Source organism: Acinonyx jubatus, chromosome E2 (assembly GCF_027475565.1).
Source record: "Acinonyx jubatus isolate Ajub_Pintada_27869175 chromosome E2, VMU_Ajub_asm_v1.0, whole genome shotgun sequence".
NCBI classification, from domain to species: Eukaryota; Metazoa; Chordata; class Mammalia; order Carnivora; family Felidae; genus Acinonyx; species Acinonyx jubatus.
The window spans coordinates 46,759,798-46,784,309 of NC_069396.1; the positions used below are offsets into that span (position 1 = coordinate 46,759,798).

Consider the following 24,512-nt stretch of genomic DNA (forward strand, 5'->3'; position numbering starts at 1 on the left):
GTGCAACTAGGGCACCGCATGGCCTTGGGGTCCAATTCATTCATTCACTCACTCACTCACTCACTCACTCACTCGTTTTTCCAAAATATCCACTTAATGTCTGCTGTATATGAGAAACGGTGTAACATGAATTAAGAGCAAAGGCCCTGGAGCAAATTGCCTGGGTCTGAAGCCTCATTCTGCTATTTCCAAATTGTATCACTGTGCAAATTGCTTAACCTTTTATGCCTCAGTTTCTTCATCTGTAAGCAGTCGATAATCATAGCACCTAACTATGGTAGTATAACTTGGTTAATAATACGTATAAGGTACAGGGGAAATGAAAAGGGAGTTCCTTTATTATTATTATTTTTTTTACTTTCAGAGAGAGAGAGTGTGTGAGCAGGGGAGTGGGGCAGAGGGAAAAAGAGAGAATCTCAAGCAGGCCGCATGCTCAGCACGGAGCCTGACGCAGGGCTCGATACCACAACCCTGAGATCCTGACCGGGGCTGAAATCAAGAGTCAGATGCTCAACCAACTGAGCTACGCTGGAGCCCTGGGAATTCCTTTAAATAATCCAGATTAGAGAGGAAACGGATAAGAGACAAAACAAGATCAGGAAAATGTGGTTATCGCTAAAGCTGAGTGAGGGGTACATGGAGATTTACACTGTTCTCTTAACGTTTGCATGTTTGAAAATTTTCCTAATAAGTAAAAAGTTCATATGTATGTGTAATGCACATATGCTGTGGATTTGGCACTGAAAGCAGTAACCGGCATGTAGGAAGCACCATCTACCTATTTGCTTTTATCATCACTATCATTTGTTTGAGGAGAGCAGCAGAGAGGGGCCCTGCCCTCACAGAGCTCGTGGTCTTCTGAGGGAGACAGAGAAACACACAGTCAAGTCAAAGAAAGAGTAACTGGGTGAGGGTTGGAGAGGGAAGCAGACGGAGTTACCTACTGTGTCACAGAGACAGTCTAGACCCGGGGAGCCAGGGAAGGGTTTAAAGTTGCAGGACCCATGGCTGTTTTGAGAAAGGTCTTCCCACTGCCATCAGGGAGGTGACCCACAGGGAGCAAAAGTGGGGGCATGGAGGGAGCATGTGGGAGATGACAAACGGGACCATGGTGGGGCCATGATGGGGGGAGGGGACAGGTGGGAGAGACATTCAGGAGGCCGAGTGGACAGGCTGTGGAGCGACGGGCCATGGGAGGGGGTCCAGCGTGAGGCCCTGGGCTCTGACCACAATGACCGGCTTCCTACCTCGTAGTAGATACCGTTTTGGTAGCAGCCACATTGCTGGATGGGCACGCAGGCCTGGCCGTTACTGAGGAAGCCGGAGTCACATTGGCAGCCCTCGGCACAGCTCTCTGGGCACAGTGGGGAGGCGCTGAGTGCCGAGCAGCTCAGGGAGCAGGTATCTGCGCAGAGCTCATAATGGCTGTTGGGGGGGCACTTCATCGCTGCAAAGAGAGGGTGCTGGTCAGAGCTCCCTCCCAGGGGCTCTGAGGGAGGGGCTGCAGGGCCCAGTGTCCTTCCCCTTCTGTGCCTCAGTCTCCCCACCCTCTGTCCCTTGTTCTTCCCTTCTCTGCCCTCTACTCACGACAGAACGATTCGGTCCTCCAGGACTCAACGTGGCCTCCGGCTGCCTGGCAAGCACTCACGTAGGCATGGATGTTGCTGCAGAGAATGCTCTCGTTCCCACCGCCCAAGCAGAGGTCAAAGACGCAGTCTTGCAAGGGACCCTGGGGATCGACCAGCTTGTGGCAGGCGGCCAGCGGCCCAGTGGGGCTGGTGAGGAGCCCACAGAACTTCTCCTGCTGGTACTTCTCCTGCAGCTCAGGTCTACACTCCAGGTCCGAGTTACAGTCCCCGCCGGGCTTGCAGGTGGGTGGCGGCAGGCAGGGAGAGCCTGGCACCGCCTCCTCCCATGAGTTGCCGAACTCGGTGGGGTTGCCTGCCTGTGAGCCATCTGGCTTCCGGAAGTCATCCTTGGGGTCACCATTGTAGTCCCCACACAGGCCACACAGCTGCCGGTAGTAGTTGCCTGGGATGGTGACCCGCACGTTGTATACGAGGTCGTAGGCCACACGCAGGCCAAAGTCGGTCTCGATCACAGCGTCCGAGCCGTGCTGGAAGGCACGGACCCGGCCCTGGGCCAGCATCACGGGAAACCTCATGTCCACACCGTTCACCTGGGAGGTGGGATAGTCCACGCGTCAGGGGCACACTTTGAGAGGGCAGACCCTTGTCGAGCCCCTGCCTGACACTGGAGATCCGTGTGACCTCACCTCTCTGGGCCTTAGTTTCCATATTTGGAAAATGGGGAGCATGGTCGAGTCTTTGTAGTGGGTGGAGTGGTGGTCTCCAAAGGATATGCCCCCCCCAGAAGCCCTGAATATGACCTCATTTGGAATAAGAGTCTTTGCAGATGTACTTAGGGTCATGATCTCAGGATCATCCTGGATTAGGGTGGGCCCTATGTCCAGTGACGAGTTTCCTTATATAATGATAAGAACCAGAAGAGGAGATAGAGAGGAGAGGCCACGTGGAGACAAAGACAGGGAAGGTGGCTGTGAGCCAAGGAGCACCTGGGACCTCCAGAAGCCGGAAGAGGCAAGGAAGGATCCTCCTCTAGAGCCTTGCCAATACCTTGAATTTGGACTTCGGGCCTCCACAACAGTGAGAAAACACATTTCCGTTGTTCTAAGCCACCATACTTGTGGTCACTTGTTACAGCAGCCACAGGGGAAGCTCGTACAGGTTTCAAAGGAGTAACATGCTCACCAGCTACCCCTAAATTCACCACTGATCAAGAACGCAGCGATGGACTCCAGAGCCACTGGCCTGGGTTCCAACACAGCTCTGCCCTTTACTCTTTCTGTAACTTTGTGCAGGTCAGGACCCCTCGCTGGGTTTCTGCTTCCTTATCTACAGAGTGGGGTCCAGAGGGTTGCTGTGGGGATTAGATAAATTGATATTTGTACTTTACAAATTCTGGCACAGAATGGGTGTTCTGGGAGCATCTGCTACTGTGACGAGCTACGGTCGGAAGGTTTTATTTTGACAAGTAAGTGGGTTCTGAGGCTTTTTGCTTTAAGCATCAATGGGTGGAACATTAGGCTAATGGGAAATGAACATCAGACCCCCGAGCCAAGAACCAGTGGCTTTAACTGAAGGCTGCTGGGCACCAACAAAACCTCATATATCCACCCCTGATTAACATGCTTGCTCATCCTTCCTTAATACAGACATGATGAGCATCGGATTCTTTTGGAAGTATAAGGAACCAGAGGAGAAGGCAGAAGACACAATCCTGTCTGAGGCTCCCCAAAACATAGTCACCTGCCATACTTCCCAAGCAGGGACAGGGAGCAGTTAAGGACAAGTGACCTATTCTGTGCCTCAGTTTTCTCATCTGTAAAGTGGGTATAATAATAGTTTCCACCTCAAGGAGAAGCTGGGGGATTCAGTGAGATGCAAATAACACCAACCACTCATGTGTATTCACAGCCAACTATATGTCAGGTGCTATCCTAGGAGCTTGTGCTACCTCAGGGACTCAATTAAAGCATCTAATGCACGGCCAGTGCATACGGGCACCTGAAAAAGTCAGCTATTTTTCAGCATCCTCATTGTCCATACTGCATGAGCACAAGGGTCATGTGCCTGCCTTTTAGTGAGATCTCTGGGGTGGCGGGGTGGGGGGGGGGGGCAGCATGGTATCCCTCCAGCTTCCATAGGAGACCAAGTGCTTCTCAGTCAGAGAAGCACCATGGTGTGCCCAAGGTCCAGCGTGCAGTCTCCTGGCATGCTGTCCTGGATTCAAGTTGTGTCTTTGCTGGTGGACTTTGGGCCAATGATGGGACCTCCCTTCTAAAGAATGAAGCAAATCATGGTACTTCTGGCAGCAAGGATGAAATGACACCGTGGATGTGAAGTGGTCAGCGGCCAACAAAGTCAGGGATCAGCGGAGTAAAAACCGTAGCTACTGTTATTGTTGTGGTGGTTGGCGAGGGATGAGGGGGTCACCCCCAGATTGTCCTGTGTCCTTGAACCTTTCCCATCCCTGAACTTGCCCAGCCTCTGATTGTATCATGTTGCCGGCCAGGATACCAGGGAGGTGGCTAGGGCAGGAACAGAGAAGGTGCAGGGGAAGGGAAGAGGGGGTGGGAGAGATGCTCAGAGGGGACAGTCAGAGGCAGGGAGAGGAGAGACTAAGCAGCAGACAGAGGGGGAAACAGAGCCACGTGGGAGCAGGTCCCAGGTCCCCAAAGCCTCCTCGCTCCTTGGCTCCCCACTCAGGGCTCTGACCGGCACCTCCTCTCCTCGGGAACCCTGTGCCTTCCACATCCACTCCCAGATGTGAGCGCCGCCCCTGGACCGAGTGCTGCCCATGTCCCGCCCACCCAGCACCCTCTACCCCAGGACCCCTCCCCTTCATGATCCGCCCCTGCTCTTACCGTGACCTTCCATTGATTTTGCTCCAGCCGTAGGGTGAAGTTAGCCACCTGGACAGTGATCACCCTGGTCACACTGACTCTCCCATTGCCCCAGGCCACATTCTCCTGCAGGACGGCAAACGACTCCAGGCCCGGCCGGGTCCCGCAGGTCCGAGCCAGCACGTACACGCAGGTGCCCATGAAGTCGAAGCGGCGGCCGTCGAAGGTGGTGTAATGGGGGTCTCCCGATGCTTGGCAGGTGGCAGAGCCCACGGCCACGCAGCCCAGAACGCCACCGGACGGCTGGCAGGCCTCATGCGGGCCACAGGTGGAGGGCTCACAGGTCACCAGGCCGCCCTCTTGGCAGCGGCACAGGGAATCACACCCCGGGCCAGGGTGGAAGGTCTGGCCTGGCGGGTGGTAGGCGCCCTGGTATATGCAGCCACACGAGGGCAGGGGCACGCAGGACTCACCACTGAGTGCGAAGCCCTCATCACACACACAGCCTTCGTGGCAGTCGGAGCCGCAGCCCCCAGGCACTGGGAGGTCTCCACAGGACAGCGGGCAGCCATGGGAACATGCCTCGTAGTGGCTGTGGGGCGGGCAGCTCAGAGCTGTGGGGAGAGCAGCCATGAGCATCCAGGGTCCCTGCTCCCTGGTGACGCACACGCAGGCACACGCATGCTCCCGCGCTCACATGTAAGCCGGCCAGCTGCAAGGAACCCTCTGTATAATCTATGATATGATCTTCCTGGGGGGGCAGATGATATCACAATTAACCTGGTCCTGATAAATAAGATTCAACTCCAAATTAACTGTGGTTTGTGGTTATCTGTAATGTCTTCAATGACATATTTTAAACACATACGTGCAGGTACAGTGTGTGTTTATGCAATGTACTCGTGAATGCAGTGGTTTTGACTTCTTCCTTCTCTAGTAGAGATATAGTAGTAGCAAATTAAAATATTTGGCCCGTGTTTTGAAGAGAAAAAGAATAATAATTCCTAGTCCTATCTCCAAACTCCAGTCACTCCAAATTATAAGACAGGTGGTTTCCTTGAAACAAAATAAAAAAAACTAAAACTGAGCCAAATAAAGCCTCTGTGTTGATATGATAGTCACTTGTGGCCATTTAAGTGTAAGTTAATTAAAATTTAAGAAATAGAAGATTGGGGCAACTGGGTGGCTCAGTAAGTTGAGCGTCCTACTCTTGATTTTGGCTCAGGTCATGATCCCAGGGTGGTGGAATTGACCCCGCCATCGGGATCTCCCTGTCTGTCTGTCTCTCCCTCTCTCTCTCTCTCTCTCTCTCTCTCTCTCTCTCTCTCCCAAGCTTGTGCACGAGCTCTCTCCCTCTCTCTAAAATTAAAAACAAAACAAAACAAAACAAAACATTCAGTTCCTTGGTCACACTAGCCCCAGTTCAAGTGCTCAATACATGACTGGTGGCAACCATACAGGACAGCTCAGGGACAGAACACTTCCATCATCACCAAAGTTCTATTGGACAGCACTGTTCTAGATCTCATAACCAGCTTATAAGAGAATCAGGGAATAGAGGGACAAGTTAAATAACACTACAAAGAAGCAACTAGCCAAATTCAGAAAATAGGAAATTCTGCAGGACAAATGACTTTTTTTCCCCCAATAGATAAATGGTACAAACAAAATGGATAGAGGGACAGATATATGATAAAGCAAGTACAGTAAAATGGTCAACTATAGAATCCAGCTGGTAAGTGTATGAGTATTCACTGTAAAATTCTTTCAATCTTCCTATACATTTGAAAAACTTCATAATAATATGTAGGCAGAAAATGGAAAAGAGCTATTATAGGATACAAATGATTTAAGAAAGGGGCGCTTGGGTGGCTCAGGCAGCTGAGTGTCTGACTTTGGTTCAGGTCATGATCTCATGGGTTCAAGCCCCACATTGGGCTCTGGCCCCCAAACCCCACTCATGCTCTGTCTCTCTCTCTCTCTCAAAAATAAACATTAGAAAAAAAAATTTTTTTAATCACATAAGAAAAACCAACCCAATGCAGTGTGTAGATTTGGTCTGGATCCAGATTCAAATAAACTGAAAAAAAAAAAAAACCCACACTTTTTTTGTTTTTATTTAGACAATTGGGGAAATTTGAACCTAGGCTGAATTTTAGATGATGTTAAGGAATTAGTGTTATTTTCATTACTGGTAATAACGGCATTGTGGCATGTTTCTTAAAAAGTGCTATCTGTTGCAGATGTTTACTGAAGTATTTATGGGAAAATTCATATGTCTAGAATTTGCTTTAAAATATTTCAGCAAGTGGTGCCTGGCTGGCTCAGTTGGTAGAGCATAGGACTCTTGGTCTCAGTGTTTTAAGTTTGAACTCCACACTGAGTGTAGAGATTGCTTAAAAATAAAATCTTAGAATTTTTTTTAAATCTTCCAATCCATGAACATGTGATGTCTTTCCATTTATTAAAAAATAAAATCTTAGAATTTTTAAAATACAAAAATAAAAATAAATAAGATATTTCAGCAAAATAAAAAAATAAAGGGAACTATTGGGTGGAAAGCTGAATCCATCTCACTAAGAGATGCCTTTCCAATACATTGTTTTTTATGTTTAATATTTTTATGTTTTAATATATTTATATAGACATTAATATATTAGTGTTTTATATGTTTTATTAGTTGTGTACTAATGATATTTGCAATGATAACTCATTCTATCTTTTTTTTTAACACTTAGAGTCTGATGGTCTTAAGAATTTCTAAAAATAATGAAATGTCGTTTACATGTATATATGTTTGTGGCAGAGAAGTATGATGGGGATTGGGATAGACTGATGACAGCCACCCCTTCTTCTTGGCTTGGCCATGGTGCTGGTTTTGACCAATGGGATAACAGCAAATGTGACGCCAAGCAGAGGCCTGAAGTGTGCTTGCCTACTGGGGCTTGTCCACTCTCGCTGTTCTTTGGAACACTGAGACCACTGTGTGAAGAAGTCTGTGCTAGCTGGCTGGAAGATAAAACCAAGTGGAGCAGGGGTAAGCCGTCCTGGATGAGGTCCCCCAAACCAACCAGCCTAACAACTGCCAGCTGTGTAAAATCAGGCCATTGTAGACCCTCCAGCCCCCATAGAACTGTCAGTAGGACTGCAGTGATAAACTATGCTGGCCCAGATTAGGAGAATAGCCCAGCCCACAGACTCATGAGAAATAATAAATATTTGTTGTAATCCACTTTTAGCTTTGGGGATGTTTGTTACACAGCAAAAACTAACCCATGCAATGATTTAAAAAGAGACTTTCTGGAGCACCTGGGTGGCTCAGTCAGTTAAGCATCTGACTTTGGCTCAGGTCATGATCTCACGGTTTGTGGGTTCAGGTCCCACATCAGGCTCTGTGCTGACAGCTCAGAGCCTGGAGCCTGCTTTGGATTCTGGGTCTCCCTCTCTCTGCCCTTCCCCTGCTCTCACTCTTTCTCTCTCTCTCTCCCTCAAAAGTAACATTAAAAAAAATAAAAAGAGACTTTCTGGGGCACCTGAGTGGCTCAGTTGGTTAAGCATCCAACTCTTGATTTCGGCTTAGGTTAGGATCTCATGGTTCATGAGATTGAGCCCCATGTCCGACTCTATGCTGACAGCCCTAAGCCTGCTTGGGACTCTCTCTCTCTCTCTTTCTCTACCCACCCCCCACTCATGCACATGCACATGCACACACTCTCTCTCAAAATTAATAAGACATTTTTTTTTTTAAAGAGACTTCCATGTATATAAGTATATTACATTAGGTATATTCTGCTGGAACTAAAAACCATTAGATGGTCACTTTGGGAGAGCAAGAATTTTTTTTCCTGTTTTCTCCCCCATTATATCTTCAGTACCTGGAATATAGTAGGTGTTCAACAAATATTTGTTGAATGAATGAATGAATGAATGAATGAATATAAGTTGAAGGAGAAAAAGAAAGGATGTAACATTCATGTATTTATCATGTGTATTTCAACAGATGATGTGATGTGTACCATCCAGGCAGATATTGTAAATGAGTGAAGTAGGCCAGATGGTGACCAAGAAAAACTGGAGAGGGGACCAGAACCAGGCTTCTTCTAAAGGCAGCACTGCTACTCATCTCTGAATGACAGCTGCCATATGGGAATTAGATGCAGGGCTACCAGATATTTTTGGTCATCTTACAAATATTTACTGCAACTGTGCCTTTCTAGCTGTACGTGATCCTGGGCATGTAACTAACTCTTTCTAAGCCTCTATTTCCTCATCTGTTAAATGCATATCACCACAGTCCCCACCTCATGATACTTTTGTCAGAGTTACGTGAATTAATGATACTTATAGATCATCCTATCTATAGGTATCCTAGAGACCCCCCAATACTCTTTACAAGGCTGAGCCCCCCCAGTTGTCACTCCTGGTACTCACGGCAAAGTTCCTCACTCCTCCAGGGGTGCACGGTGGCCCCGGCAGCCTGGCATGCAGCAGCATAGGTGGCCAGTGCATCACACAATGGCCCAGACTGGCCTGGCAGCAGGCAGCGGTCATAGACGCAGTCACGCACAGTGCCCTGTGGATCCAGCTTGCTGTGGCACTCCCGGAAGGGCCCCTCAGGGTCGGCAAGGATCCCACACTCCTTCTTGCTCTGCAGCTGCTGGGCCACTAGGGAGTCCAGCTTGGGACAGTCACCCGGCTCGGTTGCCCCACAGCCTGGCCTCGTCTCCTCCTGCCAGCTGTTCCCAAAGGCCAGCGCGTTGGCAGCTTGGCCTCCACCGCGCAGGGCCAGATCATCACCTGGGTTCCCGTTGAAGTTCCCGCAGAGCCCGCAAAGGGCCCCAGCATAGCTGCCGGGAACCTTGGCAATCACACGGTTGTTCCAGTTGTAGGTGACAGTCAGGCCAAAGTCTGTGCGCACAATGGCATCTTGGCCCTGGCGGAACACCTGCACCTGGCCATCTGCGGCCTGGAAGGGCAAGTACTGAAGGACGCCATCCACCTGGGTGGAGATGAAGGAGGTCCACGGGGTCAGGGTATTCATGGTTCTGTGTCCCACCCTTCACTTCACTTCACTTGGCTCCAAATACTCTCAACTCCTTGCTGTTCTCTTGAGCACATTCTGCTTCGTTCCACCTCAGGGCCCTTGCACTTGCTATCCCTCTGGTCTGGCACACCATCTACCTCTCTTCAACCTTCAACTATCGGCTCAAATCCAAATCCCTAACCCACGGCCTTCAAGAGCCTACAGGATCTGTCTCCTCATTACCTCCCTGATCTTCCTGCCTCCTACTCCCTCCCTCCGTCCCGCTCAGTATGTTCCAGGCACACTGGCTTTCTTGCTATTCCTCCACTTGTCTCAATTTGGTCCAACTTCAGGGTCTTTTCGCTTGGCCGAGAACATCACTGACCACTTCTCTCCTGGCTGCATGTCCTGTAGCCTTCAGGACGGCGCAAATCCAAGCCCCTTCCCTGCAAGGTCTCGTTTAACCTTGGCTCTGTCCACCTTTGTACCCGCATCACCTACCACATTGCGCACTCAGCCTCCTTGCTGTCTCCCTGAACACATCAAGTGCGCTGTCACCTCGTGGCCTTCGCACTTGCCTCCTCCTAGATACCCCCCCAGTACTCTTTCCTTGGCCAACGCTACTTCATCTGTTCGGTGTTCGCTTTGATCCAAATCCCTTACGGTGGCTTAAAAGGCCCAGGTGACCTGAGCCTCACTACTCGCCAATCTCTTCTCCAGTACTGCCCCGTTCCCCACGCCTGTGACGGCAGCCACGAAGCCATTTTGACCTCCTGAAGTCAGCAAGCTCAGCCCAGCTTCAGGGCTTTTGCTGTACCTTCTCCTTGTGACATTCCTACCCTCTTGCCCGTCCCCATTCTCCGCCTGGTTGCCTCCCCATCACCCTTTACGTCTCGGCTTAAAACAGAGCCCCTCTCCCACCAGGCCCTGCTTGTTCCCACTTTTCTGACCTCATCTCCTACCACCCTCTCTGCCCTGTCTCTCCAGCCTCACTCTCCGGTACAGGCACACTGGCTCCACACTGTTCTCCTGAGTCTTCAAAATCTGTCCAGCCTCAACCTTTGCACCTGCTGCTCCCTCCTCCTCGGAACCACCACTCTTCACTCTTCCTTGTCCTTCAGGTTTTGTTTTAAATCAAGACCTCCATTGCAGCTGTCCCCTACATCATCCCCCTGCCCCCATTCCAGCCCCACGGACCCCCAGGCTGTTCCTCTACCCCTCATGTTTGTTCCTGCCTCAGGGCCTTTGCACTCACTGTTCCTTCTACCTGGAGTACTCTTTCATCTACTTCTGTCCCTATCTGTTCCATCCCTTTCCTCAAGAGCAGCAGTAGGATGTAGTGGTTAAGAGTATGGTCTCTGGAGCCAAACAGCCTGGTTACAAATTGTGGCTCTGTGACTTATTAGCTGTGTGACCTCGAATAGATGACTTAACCTTTCCGTGCCTCAGTTTTCTCATCTAGCTATTTACAGAGTTGTAGAGATTCAATGAGTTACTATATGTCAAGCATTTAACACCTAGGGGTAATGTCATATATTGGCTATTATTATTCCAGACTCAGAGAGGTGGAACATAAATAGCAATCATTTGTTTATCCAGAAGTTTCTCTATACCAAACACTCGGCTTTATGAGCAAAACTTCCTTTAATGCAAGGCTGTTCTGAGGACTATGACTTAAGGCCTGTAAAGGGTTTAGGGGTGGTGCCTGCCACATGGAAATTTCTTTCAGTTTTCCATCCATTTCCAATTCATCCTCCTCTCCAGGGCGCAGGCCACTGTCTAAAACTGTTCAATGATTATTTACTAGAGTTGTGAATCTTACAACCCCACCTCTCAACTTTTATCTTCTTTTTTTTTTTTTTTTTAAAGAGAAAATCACTGGTTCTTGACTTCTGCTGCGTGGTGGACACGCTGACAGAAGACAAAACTAAGACAAAACCCGGAGACAGTCATTTGGAGACACAGTCACACAGCCAAGGAGAGGCAGCACCGCCTGGCTCGGGGGCCCAGGACTTAACCACTGGCCACACGATCTTTTAACAGATCCCCAGCCCTACCGGGGGTTCAGAGCCCCACTCCTGAAGGGGGATTTCCTGCCCACCTCCCAACCACCCCGACCCGTGTCGCTCACCAGCACTTTGCCTGGATACTCCCGGCGCACCGCCACCTTCACTCCGCGGGCCTCCACGCGCACGGCACGCGTGTAGCTCACGGTCTGGCTGCCCCGGTGCTCGTTTTCCACCAGCACCCGGAAGGCGGGCAGCCCCGCGGCCTGGCTGCACGAGCCGGCCAGCAGGTAGGTGCAGGTGCCCATGAAGTCGAAGCGCCGGCCGTCGAAGCTCACGTAGTGCGGGTCCCCGGACGCCTGGCAGCTCCCGAAGCGGTCGGGGTAGCAACCCAGGAGGCCGTCCTGGACGCGGCAGCGCTCACCCGCCGGGCAGCCCTGTGTGTCGCTGCAGCGCACCTGCTGGGTGGCACCGTCGCAAGTGCAGCGCCGCCGGCACAGCTCGTCGGCCCATATCTGCTGGCCCGGGGCGAGCGGGCGGCCCTGGAAGATGCAGCCGCATGAGGAGGCCGCTACGCAGCCGCCACCGCTGGCCACGAAGCCCGGGAGGCACACGCAGCCCTCCACGCACGGGCGCCCGGAGCAGTTGGACGGCGTCGCCTCGGAGTTGCAGGTGGCCGGGCAGGCGGGGCCGCACCGCTCATAGCGGCTGTTGGGGGGACAGGACAGGGCTGCGGGGAGACGGAGACGGGGGAGGATGCGTCAGGCCAGCGCAAGGGTGTTGCATTGATGCATTGGCGGCTCCCTTTCCTGGCGGGGCGCCCCGCCCAAAGCGCTCTACGGGACTTCCCTCCCCACATTCTGCTCCTTCCCCAGAGCGCCGCATGGCACTTCCATCCCTCCAGGTGCTGGAACCCCAAACCTCAGAGACACAGTTGACTCCTTTCCCTCTTCATTCACCGACAACCAATCTGTCAGGAAGTCCTGTGAGCTCCATATTCAAAAATCTATCTAGAATCTGCCCCCTTCTCTCACCACCCCCCACCCTGGTCCAGTCCCTTACAAGCAACCTTCTGCCTGGTCTCCCCCGGCCCCCATGCTACCCCCACAGGCTGCTCCTCACAGACAGCCAGAGGGACCCTGTGAATGCCTGTGACATCCCTCTCCTGCTCAGAGCCCCCTTGTGGTGCCATCTCAGGGGGAAGGCTAGAGTCCTCCTGGTGGCCAATGAAGCTCCCCATCACCCGCGCCCATCACCTCCCTCCTCATCTCCTCTCCCTCTCCCTTTGGCTCACTCTGTCCCAGCCACAGAGGCTTCCTCACAGGTCTTCACGCTCCCACCTCAGGGCCTTTGCACTGGCTGGCTGTTTCTGATGCCTGTATTGGCCTTTCCTCCGAAGGCAGTGCAGCATGTGGTTAAGAGAAAGCTGCTGGAGCCCGGATAGCCTAGGTTCAAATCCCAGTCTTCCCTTCCTAAGCTGTGTGATTGTGGGCCAATGACTCCATTCGCTCCCTGCCTCAGTTCCCCCGTCAGTAAAATGAGATGATAATAGCACTAACCTCACAGGGTGGTGAGGGGTAAATAAGTTAACCTATGCAGAGACACCCCACAGCATCATTGTTACTCAGCTCACTCTATTGCCCTTTGCTGCTCTCAGCAATGATGTCACCTGTTCAGAAAGGCCTTCCCTGAGCACCCTCGTCGTGAGCCTCCCATTTCCTCTTCTTACACGAATGCCATTTCTTTTGCTCTTTGAAGACGTTCCATAGTTTACTGCTTACTGTCTGTCTCCCCCACTGGAAATATGAACTCTGAGAGCAGGGATCTGATCTGCTTCAATCCCAGAGCACAAAGGACAGGGTCTGGTCCACAGGAGATGCCCGCTCATTCAGAAATGAATGCATGGGTAAAAGAACTCACTGGTTCCTCCTCTGCACCAGGCATTGGGGAGCTCGGGAGGGCGGGCGTTTACTGGGCAGTGAGGACATATAGGAGTGACCAAGATAAACCCCACATGGCCACAGTGTCTCCCCCAGACTTGCTCCTCCTCCGGAGTCTCTGTCTCAAGCCCTAGGCCTGGGTCTGGGCACCTCCCCTTCCCTGCACAGTAGACTTTCTGTCTCCAGAAAAATTCCTTGGGAGCCTCTCAAGGGCAGGGATGGGTGTGTGCTGGCCCCCACTGTGCCTATCGCCAGTGGAGGGATGGGGCCACAGAGGGGCTCAGGGAATGCCCGTTGAGTAAATGAGTGAGTGAATGAATGATTAAGTGGATGGACGCCCGGACTTTACCCAGAGGGCATCGGGGAGCCTCGAAAGGAATGCAAACGAAGAGATGTTCACATTTCTGTTTCAGGACTCTGAGGACTACGTCTCATGCCGGCTTCTGCACATGCCCCTCTCTCATTCCCAAACCCACTTCCTGCTCCCCCTTTATCTGCCTAGTTGAGTTCCTCCCACAGGCTTCCGATCGGGCATCCCTTCCTCTGGGAAATCCTCTTTGACCCTGCCAGGCTGAGTTGAGAAGCTTTCCTGGTCTCCCGTGCCCACCCTGGAATTCCCCCGTGCTGGCCCTGGCCACTCTGCCTGTGCCTCCCCGAGCCCAGCAGGGACCGCTTGGGACTGTCACCGGCTAGTGATGTGTCTGCCCCAACCTCGGGCTCACCGCGGGCACCGTGTGGCCATCTCGGCCATCCCTGTGTTCCTGGCATGGTCCGGCTTCAGGCTGAACCACATGAAGTGCTCAGACATTGAACAGATGCAAAGAGACCCGTGCCTTCCCACCACGTGCTCCCAGTCCGCCCCGGGGCATCACTCACGACAGTTGGCTGGTGACCTCCAGTCACCGACAGAGATGCCGTGCTCCAGACAGGCCTGGGCATAGGCGCTGAGGCTACGGCACAGGCTGGACCGGTCCCCGTTGAGCACACACAGGTCATACACACACTCCTCCAGGAAGGGCCGGGGCGGCAGTGCGCTGTGGCAGGCAGCAAAGGGGCCGTCGGCCTGGGTCAGCATGCCGCAGAGCCGGTTGCCCTCGTAGTGCTGGGCCTGGCCCGGGGTACACGAGGGACAGTTGTTTTGGCAGCCGTCGTCACACAGGTAGTCCCCGTCGTCCAGCTTCCAGCTGTTGGCGAACTCCACGGCGTCCGGCGCCAGCTCCGAGTCGGGCGTGAGGAAGTCATCGGTGGGGTCGCTGTTGTAGTTGCCACACAGTCCGCACACCTGGTCTCGGAAGCGCTCTGGCAGGCTCAGGGCCAGCTGGCAGTCCCAGTCGTAGGTGACCACCAGCCCAAAGTCCAGCTCCACCACGGCCCGCGTCCCACTCTGGTAGACGCGCAGGCGACCCTCGGCCAGGGATACGGGCAGGCGCGAGCGCTGGTTGTCGATCTGTGGGAGGAGGAGTGGGTGGTCAGACCCCGTGTGGTCCGGCCCTCGCCCCTTCCACCCTCTCTCTCTCTCGCTTCCCCTAGTCCAGCTGGGATTCCTTCCTCCTGCTGCTTAGAACGGTGCCTGGTAGGATCACAAGTGCTCAGGACGTGAAGGCACTGCTGCATTAAATGACCATTCACTGGGCACTCCCTCTATGCCTGGTCCTGGCCGGGAGATCACCGAGACAACCCAGAGCCTGCTCTCGTGGGGCTCCCAGTCCAATGAGGGAGACAGAACTGTCACGAGATCAGAGCAACAGATCAGGGTGATCAGGACTGGGATGGTGGACGCACAGGAGGCTGTGGGAGTCTAGAAGAAGAGCCAGACCCAATCTTGCAGGTCAGGGGAGGCAGGGACAGCTGAGCTGAGCTGAGCTGAGCTGGGCTGAGCTGGGCTGAGCTGAGCTGAGCTGTAAAGGATCAGTGAGGGAGAGCCACGGAGACAAGGGGAAGGGGATTCCTTCACAAATATCCTAAGCGGAGAGAGAGTCTGGCCAGGAGATGAGGAGTGTGTTTCTCGGTCCCTTGGGCCCAGTTTCCTCTTTCTGCGTGTTTCTTCTTAATTCCTTCTTCCCATATGCTTGTCTTAGTCAGGAGGATGGGGTATGAAAAAAAAAAAAAGGAATAAGAGGCAGAGGGAGACTGCAGGAGAAAGGTCCAAAGGTAAGATAGATCTTCATTTGGTCAGTGGGTCAGCAAGGCCTCCGTGAGCCCTCCTGTGTGTCTGCGTCCATGGGCAGTGCTGTGGACGCAGCCGTGACTGAGACACTTACAAGCTCTCAGCCCAGGGAACCTAGTCACCTCCGTTTTTCAATGATACAAGTAATATTTGTTCATTACAGAAAACTTACAAAATACTCACGAGCAAAAATCAGGAGAGGGAAATCACTCATATTGCTGTGGACACACACGTGTGTGCGTGCATGCACACACAGGTGCATTTATAAATCCTGCCTGCCAGGGTTTTTTTCTACCTTTTAATTTATGTAATTTTTTTCCTTTTAAATAATGAGGCCATGTTGAAGTCCCCATTTTATGAAGCCCTCATTTCTCCTAGCAATGTTTTGGGGACATCCTATCATGATTCTTTTCTTAAAAAAAAAACCCTTTTTTTTTAGTTTGTTTGTTTGTTTATTTATTTATTTAGAGCACAAGTAGGGAAGGGGCAGAGAGGGAAAGAGAGGATTGCAAGCAGGCTCTGCACGGTCATTGTGATAACACATTGTGAGTCCGACGTGGGGTTTGATCCTATGAACTGCGAGATCATGACCTGAGCCGAGATCAAGTTGGACGCTTAACTGACTAAGCCACCCAGGTGTCCCTAATGTTTATTTTTTAATTTGTTATTTTGGGAGAGAGAGAGATAGTGTGGGCAGGGGAGGGGCAGAGAGAGAAGAAGAGAGAGAATCCCAAGAAGGCTCCATGATCAGCACGGAGCCTGACTCGGGGCTTGATCTCAAGATCGAGAGATCATAACCTGAGCTGAAATCCAGAGTCAGACGCTTCACCGACTGAGCCACGCCGGGGCTCCTATCATGATTCTATCAGGAGCTCTAAACCTCTGTCAAGTCACTGACCTCTGTAAGGATCTGACCAACGGAATAGGCCCTCTCTCTCTCTGAAAAACGGCCCAGCATGTGCACAATTCCTTACGTAAATTCAGGAATTTGAACTCCCTCTGCACTTGTGCTCAATCCCTCTAGATCTGGAGCACACCTACTTGAATCCGCTTACTTATTCATCTCACAGAATCACCGGCACACTCGCAAAACGAGGGAGGTACCAGACTGTTCAGTGCTGTGCTGTTTGCCATCATGAAAAAAGCATCCATCCGCGGGGGATTGAGTTGAATGAATGAGGAGGCATCCATCCAATGGAGAACCGTGCAGATGTAAAAGAGAGAGAGAGAGAGAGCGCAGAGGCTCCCTTTATGCTGATGTGGAAACAGCTCTAAAAGGCACCACTCAGTGCACAGCAAAGTGCAGAACAGAGCAGATGGTACAGTGCTCTTTGCTAAGAAAGGGAAAAGGTAAGAACATATTGTTTACATTGCTTGCATTGTCATAAAGGAACCCTAGGTGAACCCTCAGGAAATCAGTAAAACTAGCTACCTGTGGGGAGCAGGGGCAAAGCAGATGAAGATGGGAATGAAAGCCAGACCTAGGGGCACCTGGGTGCCTCAGTCGGTTAAGCATCTGATGACTCGATTTCAGCTCAGGTCATGATCTCATAGTTCATGCGTTTGAGCGCCATGTGGGGCTCTGCTCTGACAGCTTGGAGCCTGCTTGGGATCCTCTCTCTCTCTCTCTCTCTCTCTCTCAAAAATAAATAAATAAACATAGAAAGAAAGGAAGGAAGGGAGGGAGGGAGGGAGGGAGGGAGGAAGGAAGGAAGGAAGGGAGGGAGGGAGGGAGGGAGGGAGGGAGGGAGCCGGGGCACCTGGATGGTTCAGTCAGTTAAGCATCTGACTTCAGCTCAGGTCATATCTCTCAGTCCGTGAGTTTGAGCCCAGCCTCAGGCTCTGCTTCAGATTCTGTCTCCTTCTCTCTGCCCCTCCCCCACTCACACTCTGTCTCTCTTTCTCTCTCAAAAAGTAAATAAACATTAAAAAATTAAAAAAAAAAAAGCCAGACCTTTCGCAACAAGCCCTGTTTGTTCTGAGCTACACGAATGCTTTACCTATTAACAAAAAATTAATCGCAGCATCATGGAAGAAACTCACAAATATTGTGCAGAGCAAAAGAGGTTTTACACAAAAGTCTTCTTACCTGTATGATTCCATTCATGTGAATTTCTTAAACACACACACGCAAGCTCTTGAACAGGCAAAACTAATCCATGGTGGGGGGAAAAAATCAGAACTGTGGTTGCCTCTGGGGGTGGGTTGGAATTGTTTGCAAAGGGGAATGAGAGAATGTTCCAGAATGATGAAAATATTCTGTTTGTTAATGGAGGTGTGCGTTGCACATTTGTCAAAACTCCGTGACTTGAGATTTATGGATTTTATTACGTGCATATTTGGTATCAAAAGTGAACACAACAGTGTAAAAATATTGTATAAGGCAGAATGGTGAAGAGGCTAAGCATAGTGACTCAGAAGCCAGACTGCATCTGAGCCCTTGGGAAGTCTGTCATCTCCCTGGACCTCAGGTTCCTTGTCTAGAAGTGTTAATAATAATAATAATGTAGGGGGCGTCTCGGTGGCTCCAGTCGGTTGAGCGTCTGACTCTTGATTTTGGCTCAGGCCGTGATCCCAGGATGGTGGGGTAGAGCCCTGTGGTCCGGCTCGGCGCCGGGCATGGAGCCTGTTTGGGATTCTTTCTCTCCCTCTCCCTCTCTCTCTCTGCCCCTCCCCTGCTCATGCTCATGAGTGCTGTCTCTCTCACTCTCTCTCTCTCTCAAAAAAAAAAATGCCTACCCCCACAGATCGCTGTGAGCACTCAATGCATTCATACATGGAAATCACTAAGAAACAAATCTAGGATATAATAGGTGCTCACTAAATTTAGTGTTAGTCGCTTAAGAAATTCCCCATTGTTGGACATTTTGTAGCCTTTTTTTTATCCTGTTGCTATTACAAGCGACATTGGCATAGACTTTTTTTTTTCTAAACCATATTTCTGAGTATCCTTTAATTTTCTACAAGTAGTATTTCTGGACAAAGGGGATTTAACACTCGGCCACAGATTTTCAAACTCCCCCCCTCCCCGTCTCCACACCCTCTGCCCCAGTCTTTGCCTCCTCCTTCTGACTGGAGGCTCACAGGTATTCAATCTGGAGCTTCTGGGTACTCACTCGGACGAAGCCAACCTCCCCGCGGACCACCGACACTGAGTGGCTGTAGGCGCGCACGGTGACCAGGCCCACATAAGAGACGCGGCGGCTGCCTCGGTGCTCGTTCTTGGCTTCCACGCTGAAAGCGGGCAGGCTCTGGTCCTCGCTGCACAGCTCCACCATGGTGTACAGGCACGTGCCCATCATGTCGTAGCGACGGCCGTCGAAGGTGGTGTAGTGCGGGTCACCCTGGGCGCGGCAGGTGGCCATGGGGACCGCCACACACTGGGCCTGCCCGTCCACCACCTGGCACTGCTGCTGAGGAGTGCACTGCACATCTTGGCAGGAGGGCTCCTGGGGCAGCACGGCTGGGGGCGGGGGGCGGCAGAGAAAGAGTCAGGAGTATCCTAGCAGGTGGGAACCGTGGAGCTCTCCTGCTGCGGGGAGTTTGGGCAGTGGGCCCACGACTACCCATTTTAGAAGTGGGGAAACTGAGGTCTGGAATCTTACAGGGAGAGAGGCGCCCAGGGATGACCCAACCCCATGTATTCTGATCCCCTGGTTTGACACAGCTCAGCCCAGAGGAACTGGAAGGTAGTGGAGAAGGATCATCATGGAAAGGTTAATTGGTGGGTTTTCTGTCCCCATTTCCCCCTCCTGTGCATCCCCACTCAGGTCAGAAGGCTAAGGCATCTTTATTTTTTTAATTAAAAAATTGTTTTTAATATTTATTTTTGGGAGAAAGAGACGGAGACAGAGTGTGAGCGGGGGAGGGGCAGAGAGAACAGGAGACAGAATCCAAAGCAGGCTCCAGGCTCTGGGCTGTCGGCACAGAGCCTGACACAGGGCTCGAACTCACAAACTATGAGATCATGACCTGAGTGGAAGTCGGACGCTTAACCGATTGAGCCGTCCAGGTGCCCCCTAAAGAGTTGTGTTTTTTTTGTTTGTTTGTTTGTTTGTTTTTTAAAGGAAGACAGACTGTTCATCACAACAGAAATGACTAGGGATGTGGCTGCCCATGTTAGAATCCTGGTTCCACCAATGATATGTGCGGACACTGGTTGAGTAATTTTAAACTCTCTGTGCCTCAGTCTCCTCATTTGTAACAAGGGAGTGATAACAGTACGTTCTCCATGGGGATGTTTGGAAAGGAGGGTGTTGCCAGGCTCAAATAAGCTACAACATAAGTAGGGGTTGGCCCCGGCGTTAACTGAGTGTTCCTTGTTATGATTAATCACCCACCCCTTCCCCATTTCTACTATTCAAGCCCAAAGTGACTCTTTAAAGTTGAGGGACTTCCATGCCCAGGGTCCGAGGGGGCATTTTTGCCAGTGCAGGGAATCCTAATGTCCAGGGTCCTAGCTTGAGGCAGGGGGTCCACACAGGAAGAAATAGCTCTTCCCTGCCTCCCTGTCTTCAAAAGTTCTTGTTTTCTGTCCGCTCATAATAACTTACTAGATACCCCCTAAGAACTTTACAAATGTTAACTTATAACCCCCTCACTACAGTCCTGTGACAGTTATTACCCCTGTTTTACAGACGTGGAAACTGAGGCCCACAGAGGTGAGGTCACACGCCCAAGGTCACACAAGCAGAAGTGGGATTTGAACCTGGGAAGTCTGAGTTTAGCATGTGTGACCTCAGACACCACACTGTACTGTCTGGGGGCCGTTCCTCCATGCGCTGAGCCTAAGGTTACACGTAGGGCCGGGTCCTAAAGATTAACTATGTTAATACATGCAAGGCACCTAGAATGGTCTCTGGTATATTGAGAGGTAACTCCCCCCCACACGGTAGCCATTGTTATTATTATACTTCCAGACCTCTTGAGCTGGGGTATAAACATTCCTATAGGAAGTGGGGGAGGGGTAGTTAGCAATTGGTATAGTTGCTAAATTATCAAAATATTTCTGGGGTGCCTGGGTGGCTCAGATAGTTAAGTACCGGGCTTCTGATTTCAGCCTCAGGTCATGATCTCAGGGTTCGTGAATTCGAGCCCGGCATCGGGCTCTGTGCTGACAGTGCGGACCCTGCTTGGGATTCTCTGTCTCCCTCTCTCTCTGCCCCTCCCCTTCTTGCTCTCTATCTCTCCCCCCCCCCCCCCACACAGATCCCTCCCTCCAGGCACCTTGGCTCTTCCCTAGGACCCTATCTCTAAGCCCCCGGACACCATGGTGGCTTCTAAGACCCTGCTGCAGTGGTCTGTCCGGCACCAGCATCTCTTCTGACTGGTTGGGACCTTGGATCTTACCGGTCACTAAATATTTAGCAGTTCCTGGTAGGAGAGGGAGGAGCTGGGAAGCCTTAGGGAAGGGAAGGATGGCAGAGGATGGAGGTGAGGTGGGGACAGCCCAGCGGAGCCAGGAATCCACAGGGGAGCAGGTGGGTGGGAAAAGGGAGGAGGTGAGAGAGCCCGCAAAGGGGCCCCAGGCTCATTTCCCATCACTCACTTCGACCGCAGACACCTGCTGTCCCGTAGCTGATGGCGTGGGCCAGCCCGAAGGTGAGCAGCCCAAAGTCGGTAGTGGCCTCAATCACGTGGGTCCTGTCAGTCGTGCCGAGGTCCACTTCGGCGAATGAGAACTCACTGCCTGGCACAGCTGTCCACGAGAGATCGGCTCCCAGCCTGCGCCCCTCCATGGTCAGTTCGTTAACAGCCTTTGTCCGGGCCACCACCACTGCCACGCCCTTAGTGCCTGGCATGCTCTTCACCACGTAGGCAGGGCAGTAGGCCGCCATGTCTGGGATCAAAGCCAGGTGGGGGTCATAGGTGACTCCATCCCTCACGGCACCTGTGCCAAACTGCAGGACCTGGATGCCCACATCTGCGGACAGGTAGAGGGGCAGGGATGGCCGGACCTCAAACTCGGCCACGTCACCTGCCCGGAGCCCGCGGGAGCCGGTGGTGCCCCCCTGCCGGTAGGTCAGCCTCGTGGTCTGGCTGGCCACGACGTAGACCAGATCGTAGCGGCTCTGGGAGGACAGGGTGGGCACCACGTAGCGGGTGCCCCAGGCGGACGTGGGCAGCAGCTGCTCCACCACGTGGTTGCAGTTGGTGTGTCTCTGGGCACAGCTGTGGCCGGAGAACACAGCCACGGGGCTCCTGGCCGTGATCTTTGAGCCCGACAATTCAGCTGTGCCCTGCACCTGGGCCACCTGGTAGGGCTTCAGAGTCAGGCTCAGGACACTTCCCGCTGCGTAGAACTTGCTCTGGAATGTCACTGCCCCCTCCAGCTGAACGCTGACCGAGGCTCCCGCTGCCCCAGCCACCACAGCGAACTCCTTAACATGCTTGGAGGAGACGCCGGGAGGCGTGACCACAAAATACTCGGTGCCCAGAGCCTGGACGGGCCACAGCCGCGTCAGCTCTGCCGTGTTGGGCTTAGTGTTTACGGCCTGTGCGGAGATCGCGCGGTCCGAGCGGATCACCACCGCGCTTTGGAAGGTGTTACTGCCGACCATCTCGGCTTTGGCGCTGATGTTGACCGTGACCGACCGGCCGGGCTTCACTGTGACCTTCTGGGAGGTGCCGTCTGCCTGACTGAGAACGGAGACTGAGGCAGGGCTGTCCGACAGACTGGAGAGGAGGAGTTGGAGATAGGCGCGGCTGTACCCGGGCACATAGTTCTGTAGGAAAGCTGCGAGGAATTCCACCTCCCTGGGGTCCTGGGGGTCCACAGACGCCCCCTGGGTCAACCCTGAGGGGGAGAGAATGAGTTATGGGTCTGCTTATCCAATCCTCCCCAGCGGACAAGTAACCGTTTGCACTGTGCCTAGATACCATACTGAAATAGTGACTGGAGCATTCCACACGGCCACCCCCTCCCCCCCCCACCCCCGGCCTTCTTTCTTTCCTTTCTCCTTACTCACCTACCGGCCTTTCTGGCTTTGGTTTCCTAAAAGCCTGAACACTTTCAAAGGGGATCTCAAACTCCAAGGCTGATGAGGCCAGGCGAACAATGTGAATGTGGGAAACAATCTGGCTGGTGAGTGTGCAAACGAAAGCATTCATATACCAAGGAAAGCGCGGCGTTGCTACTGGTTTCAGCCTGTTATTATGATGGTTTATGGGCTTTTCTTTTCTTTTCTTTTTATGCCAGATCTTACCATTTTTTCAAGAGAAGCTGGCTCTTTGAATTTCCATGAAAAATTTTCAAATTGGTTTAAGTACTGTGGGGCTCAAACTGCCTGGATTCAGGTGCCTGTTTGATTTCTGTCTTAATAAAACTTGGGGGTGAGTAAAGGGGATAAAGGGAAGAAGATTATGGAAGTGAGGACAATGTGTCTCCTAGAAATAGAGAGGAGTGGGTGCTTTCCAACACCCCTAACTAGGAAGAAATTCTCCAGGGCTGGGAAGAGAAGGGAGAGCAGGGAGAAAGAGGGGGAGGAGATCTACAGAGTCTTGGAGAGAGTATAGGGGTTATAGAAGGACTGTCTGTCAAATAAGGAGAGCTGGAAGGATGTCCCAATGTTCCACGGGGCCAGAGAATCAGGGATAATGAAGGCTTCAAAAGTAACTTAGGCAGATGCTGACTGATTCCCATCTTTTCCCCAGTACCCTGGCTTTACCTGAGACTCTAGGTCCTGGGCATAACCCTGGGGAATCGGGCACTAAGCCCTCCAAGAATGACTTTAGTAAAAATTACCATCACCTCCGCAGAATGAGGCTCAGAGTCAAAACGTTGGTTGAGTTACAGAAAACAGAGAAAGTGGTAGTTCTCACATACTTAAATTTGGAGACCGCATTTTTTCTTTGCTTCCTTCTGGGACAGAGAGACAATGGGCAAATTCCACATTTCTCTGTAGAACCCACGGGACCTCTCTCCATCTTGGCTAGCCTGGGGTGGCATTGGGAGATAGGCTCATGGAGGGCGTACGGATGGAGGGTGCTGACCCCGGCAGGCAGCGTGCCCCAGACCAGAACAAGGACATCGATGGGATCTCTGCCCGACTTACCCCACAGGAGGGTTGCTCCGGTCCAGAGCGTCCACCAGCTCAGCAGGGACCCCATGTCTGCAGTGAGGAAAGAGAGGGGGTCATAGGAGGCTAGTCTGGCCCCACTGGCTGGACACTGTTCTGGAGAGGACAGAAGGGCCCAGTTTCAGGACAGGGGCTACCTGGGCACCAGGAAGGCTGAGGCAGGTTGGATCCAAGGGCCAGTGTGTGTATATATAGGGGACTCAGATGTTCAGTGGATCTGGTTGGGGGTGGGGAGAGGGCAGAACAGGGCAAGGATGGGGAGTTGGGTGTCCAGTGGTCTGGGGTTGGGGTGAGGAAGCCTGGAGCCAGGGGCCAGAGTAGGGGACCTGATGTCCCACTTCTAAAGGGGACCCCAGCCTATCTCACCTGCAGGTCCCTGGAGCTGTGGGGCTAGCCCCTGGGCTGGGCTATATAGCAGAGTTTCTTGCCTCCTTGGGCCACACCCTGGGCCATCTGCCAGGAAGATGGTGTCAACTTCCTGGAGGAGGCTGGTGATCCCAGAGCCAGGTGAATGGGGACCCTGAAGGCCTGGAAAGGGTGGAGGGCCAGCTCGGACACCTGGGTCCTGAGAGGGGTGTGAGAACAGCTGGTGGCTGTGGCCTGGGAACCGGCTGGAAACTTCAGAACTGGAAGGGTGGTGTCCCTGAGGGAAACAGCTGGGGAGCAGGGTGCTGAAGGCCTGGGTCTCTGGGGAAGGGGGGTGGGGAGTAGGGGCGGAAGGTGGTATTTGATCTTGTTTGCTGGGCCGATGGTTGGAATTCTTCCTTTCCCTCCTGCCAGGAACAAGAGCAAAGGACCTACATCCGGGTTCTGGCTGCTCCCTAGTCCCACAAGCTGATTCCTGGGCCCCAGCCATCCACATCCTGCATCCA

At 52.3% G+C, this 24,512-nt stretch overlaps 1 protein-coding gene across 2 annotated transcripts in view; it reads right to left on the reverse strand.

Moving 5' to 3' along the window:
- The window catches only part of FCGBP (Fc gamma binding protein), a 41,008-nt gene extending 17,236 nt beyond the window's left edge, over positions 1-23,772 (reverse strand). For both annotated transcript variants that reach the window (XM_027044886.2, XM_053211324.1), the window contains exons 1-9: positions 23,617-23,772; positions 21,111-22,358; positions 18,679-19,025; positions 14,272-14,842; positions 11,581-12,185; positions 8,858-9,425; positions 4,448-5,040; positions 1,588-2,179; positions 1,248-1,447 (exon numbers count right to left, since the gene is read on the reverse strand). In XM_027044886.2, coding sequence (XP_026900687.2) covers positions 1,248-1,447; positions 1,588-2,179; positions 4,448-5,040; positions 8,858-9,425; positions 11,581-12,185; positions 14,272-14,842; positions 18,679-19,025; positions 21,111-22,358; positions 23,617-23,671 — 4,779 coding nt within the window. In that variant the 5' untranslated portion in view covers positions 23,672-23,772. The remainder of the gene's footprint in view (positions 1-1,247; positions 1,448-1,587; positions 2,180-4,447; positions 5,041-8,857; positions 9,426-11,580; positions 12,186-14,271; positions 14,843-18,678; positions 19,026-21,110; positions 22,359-23,616) is intronic.
- Positions 23,773-24,512: the final 740 nt, after the last annotated feature.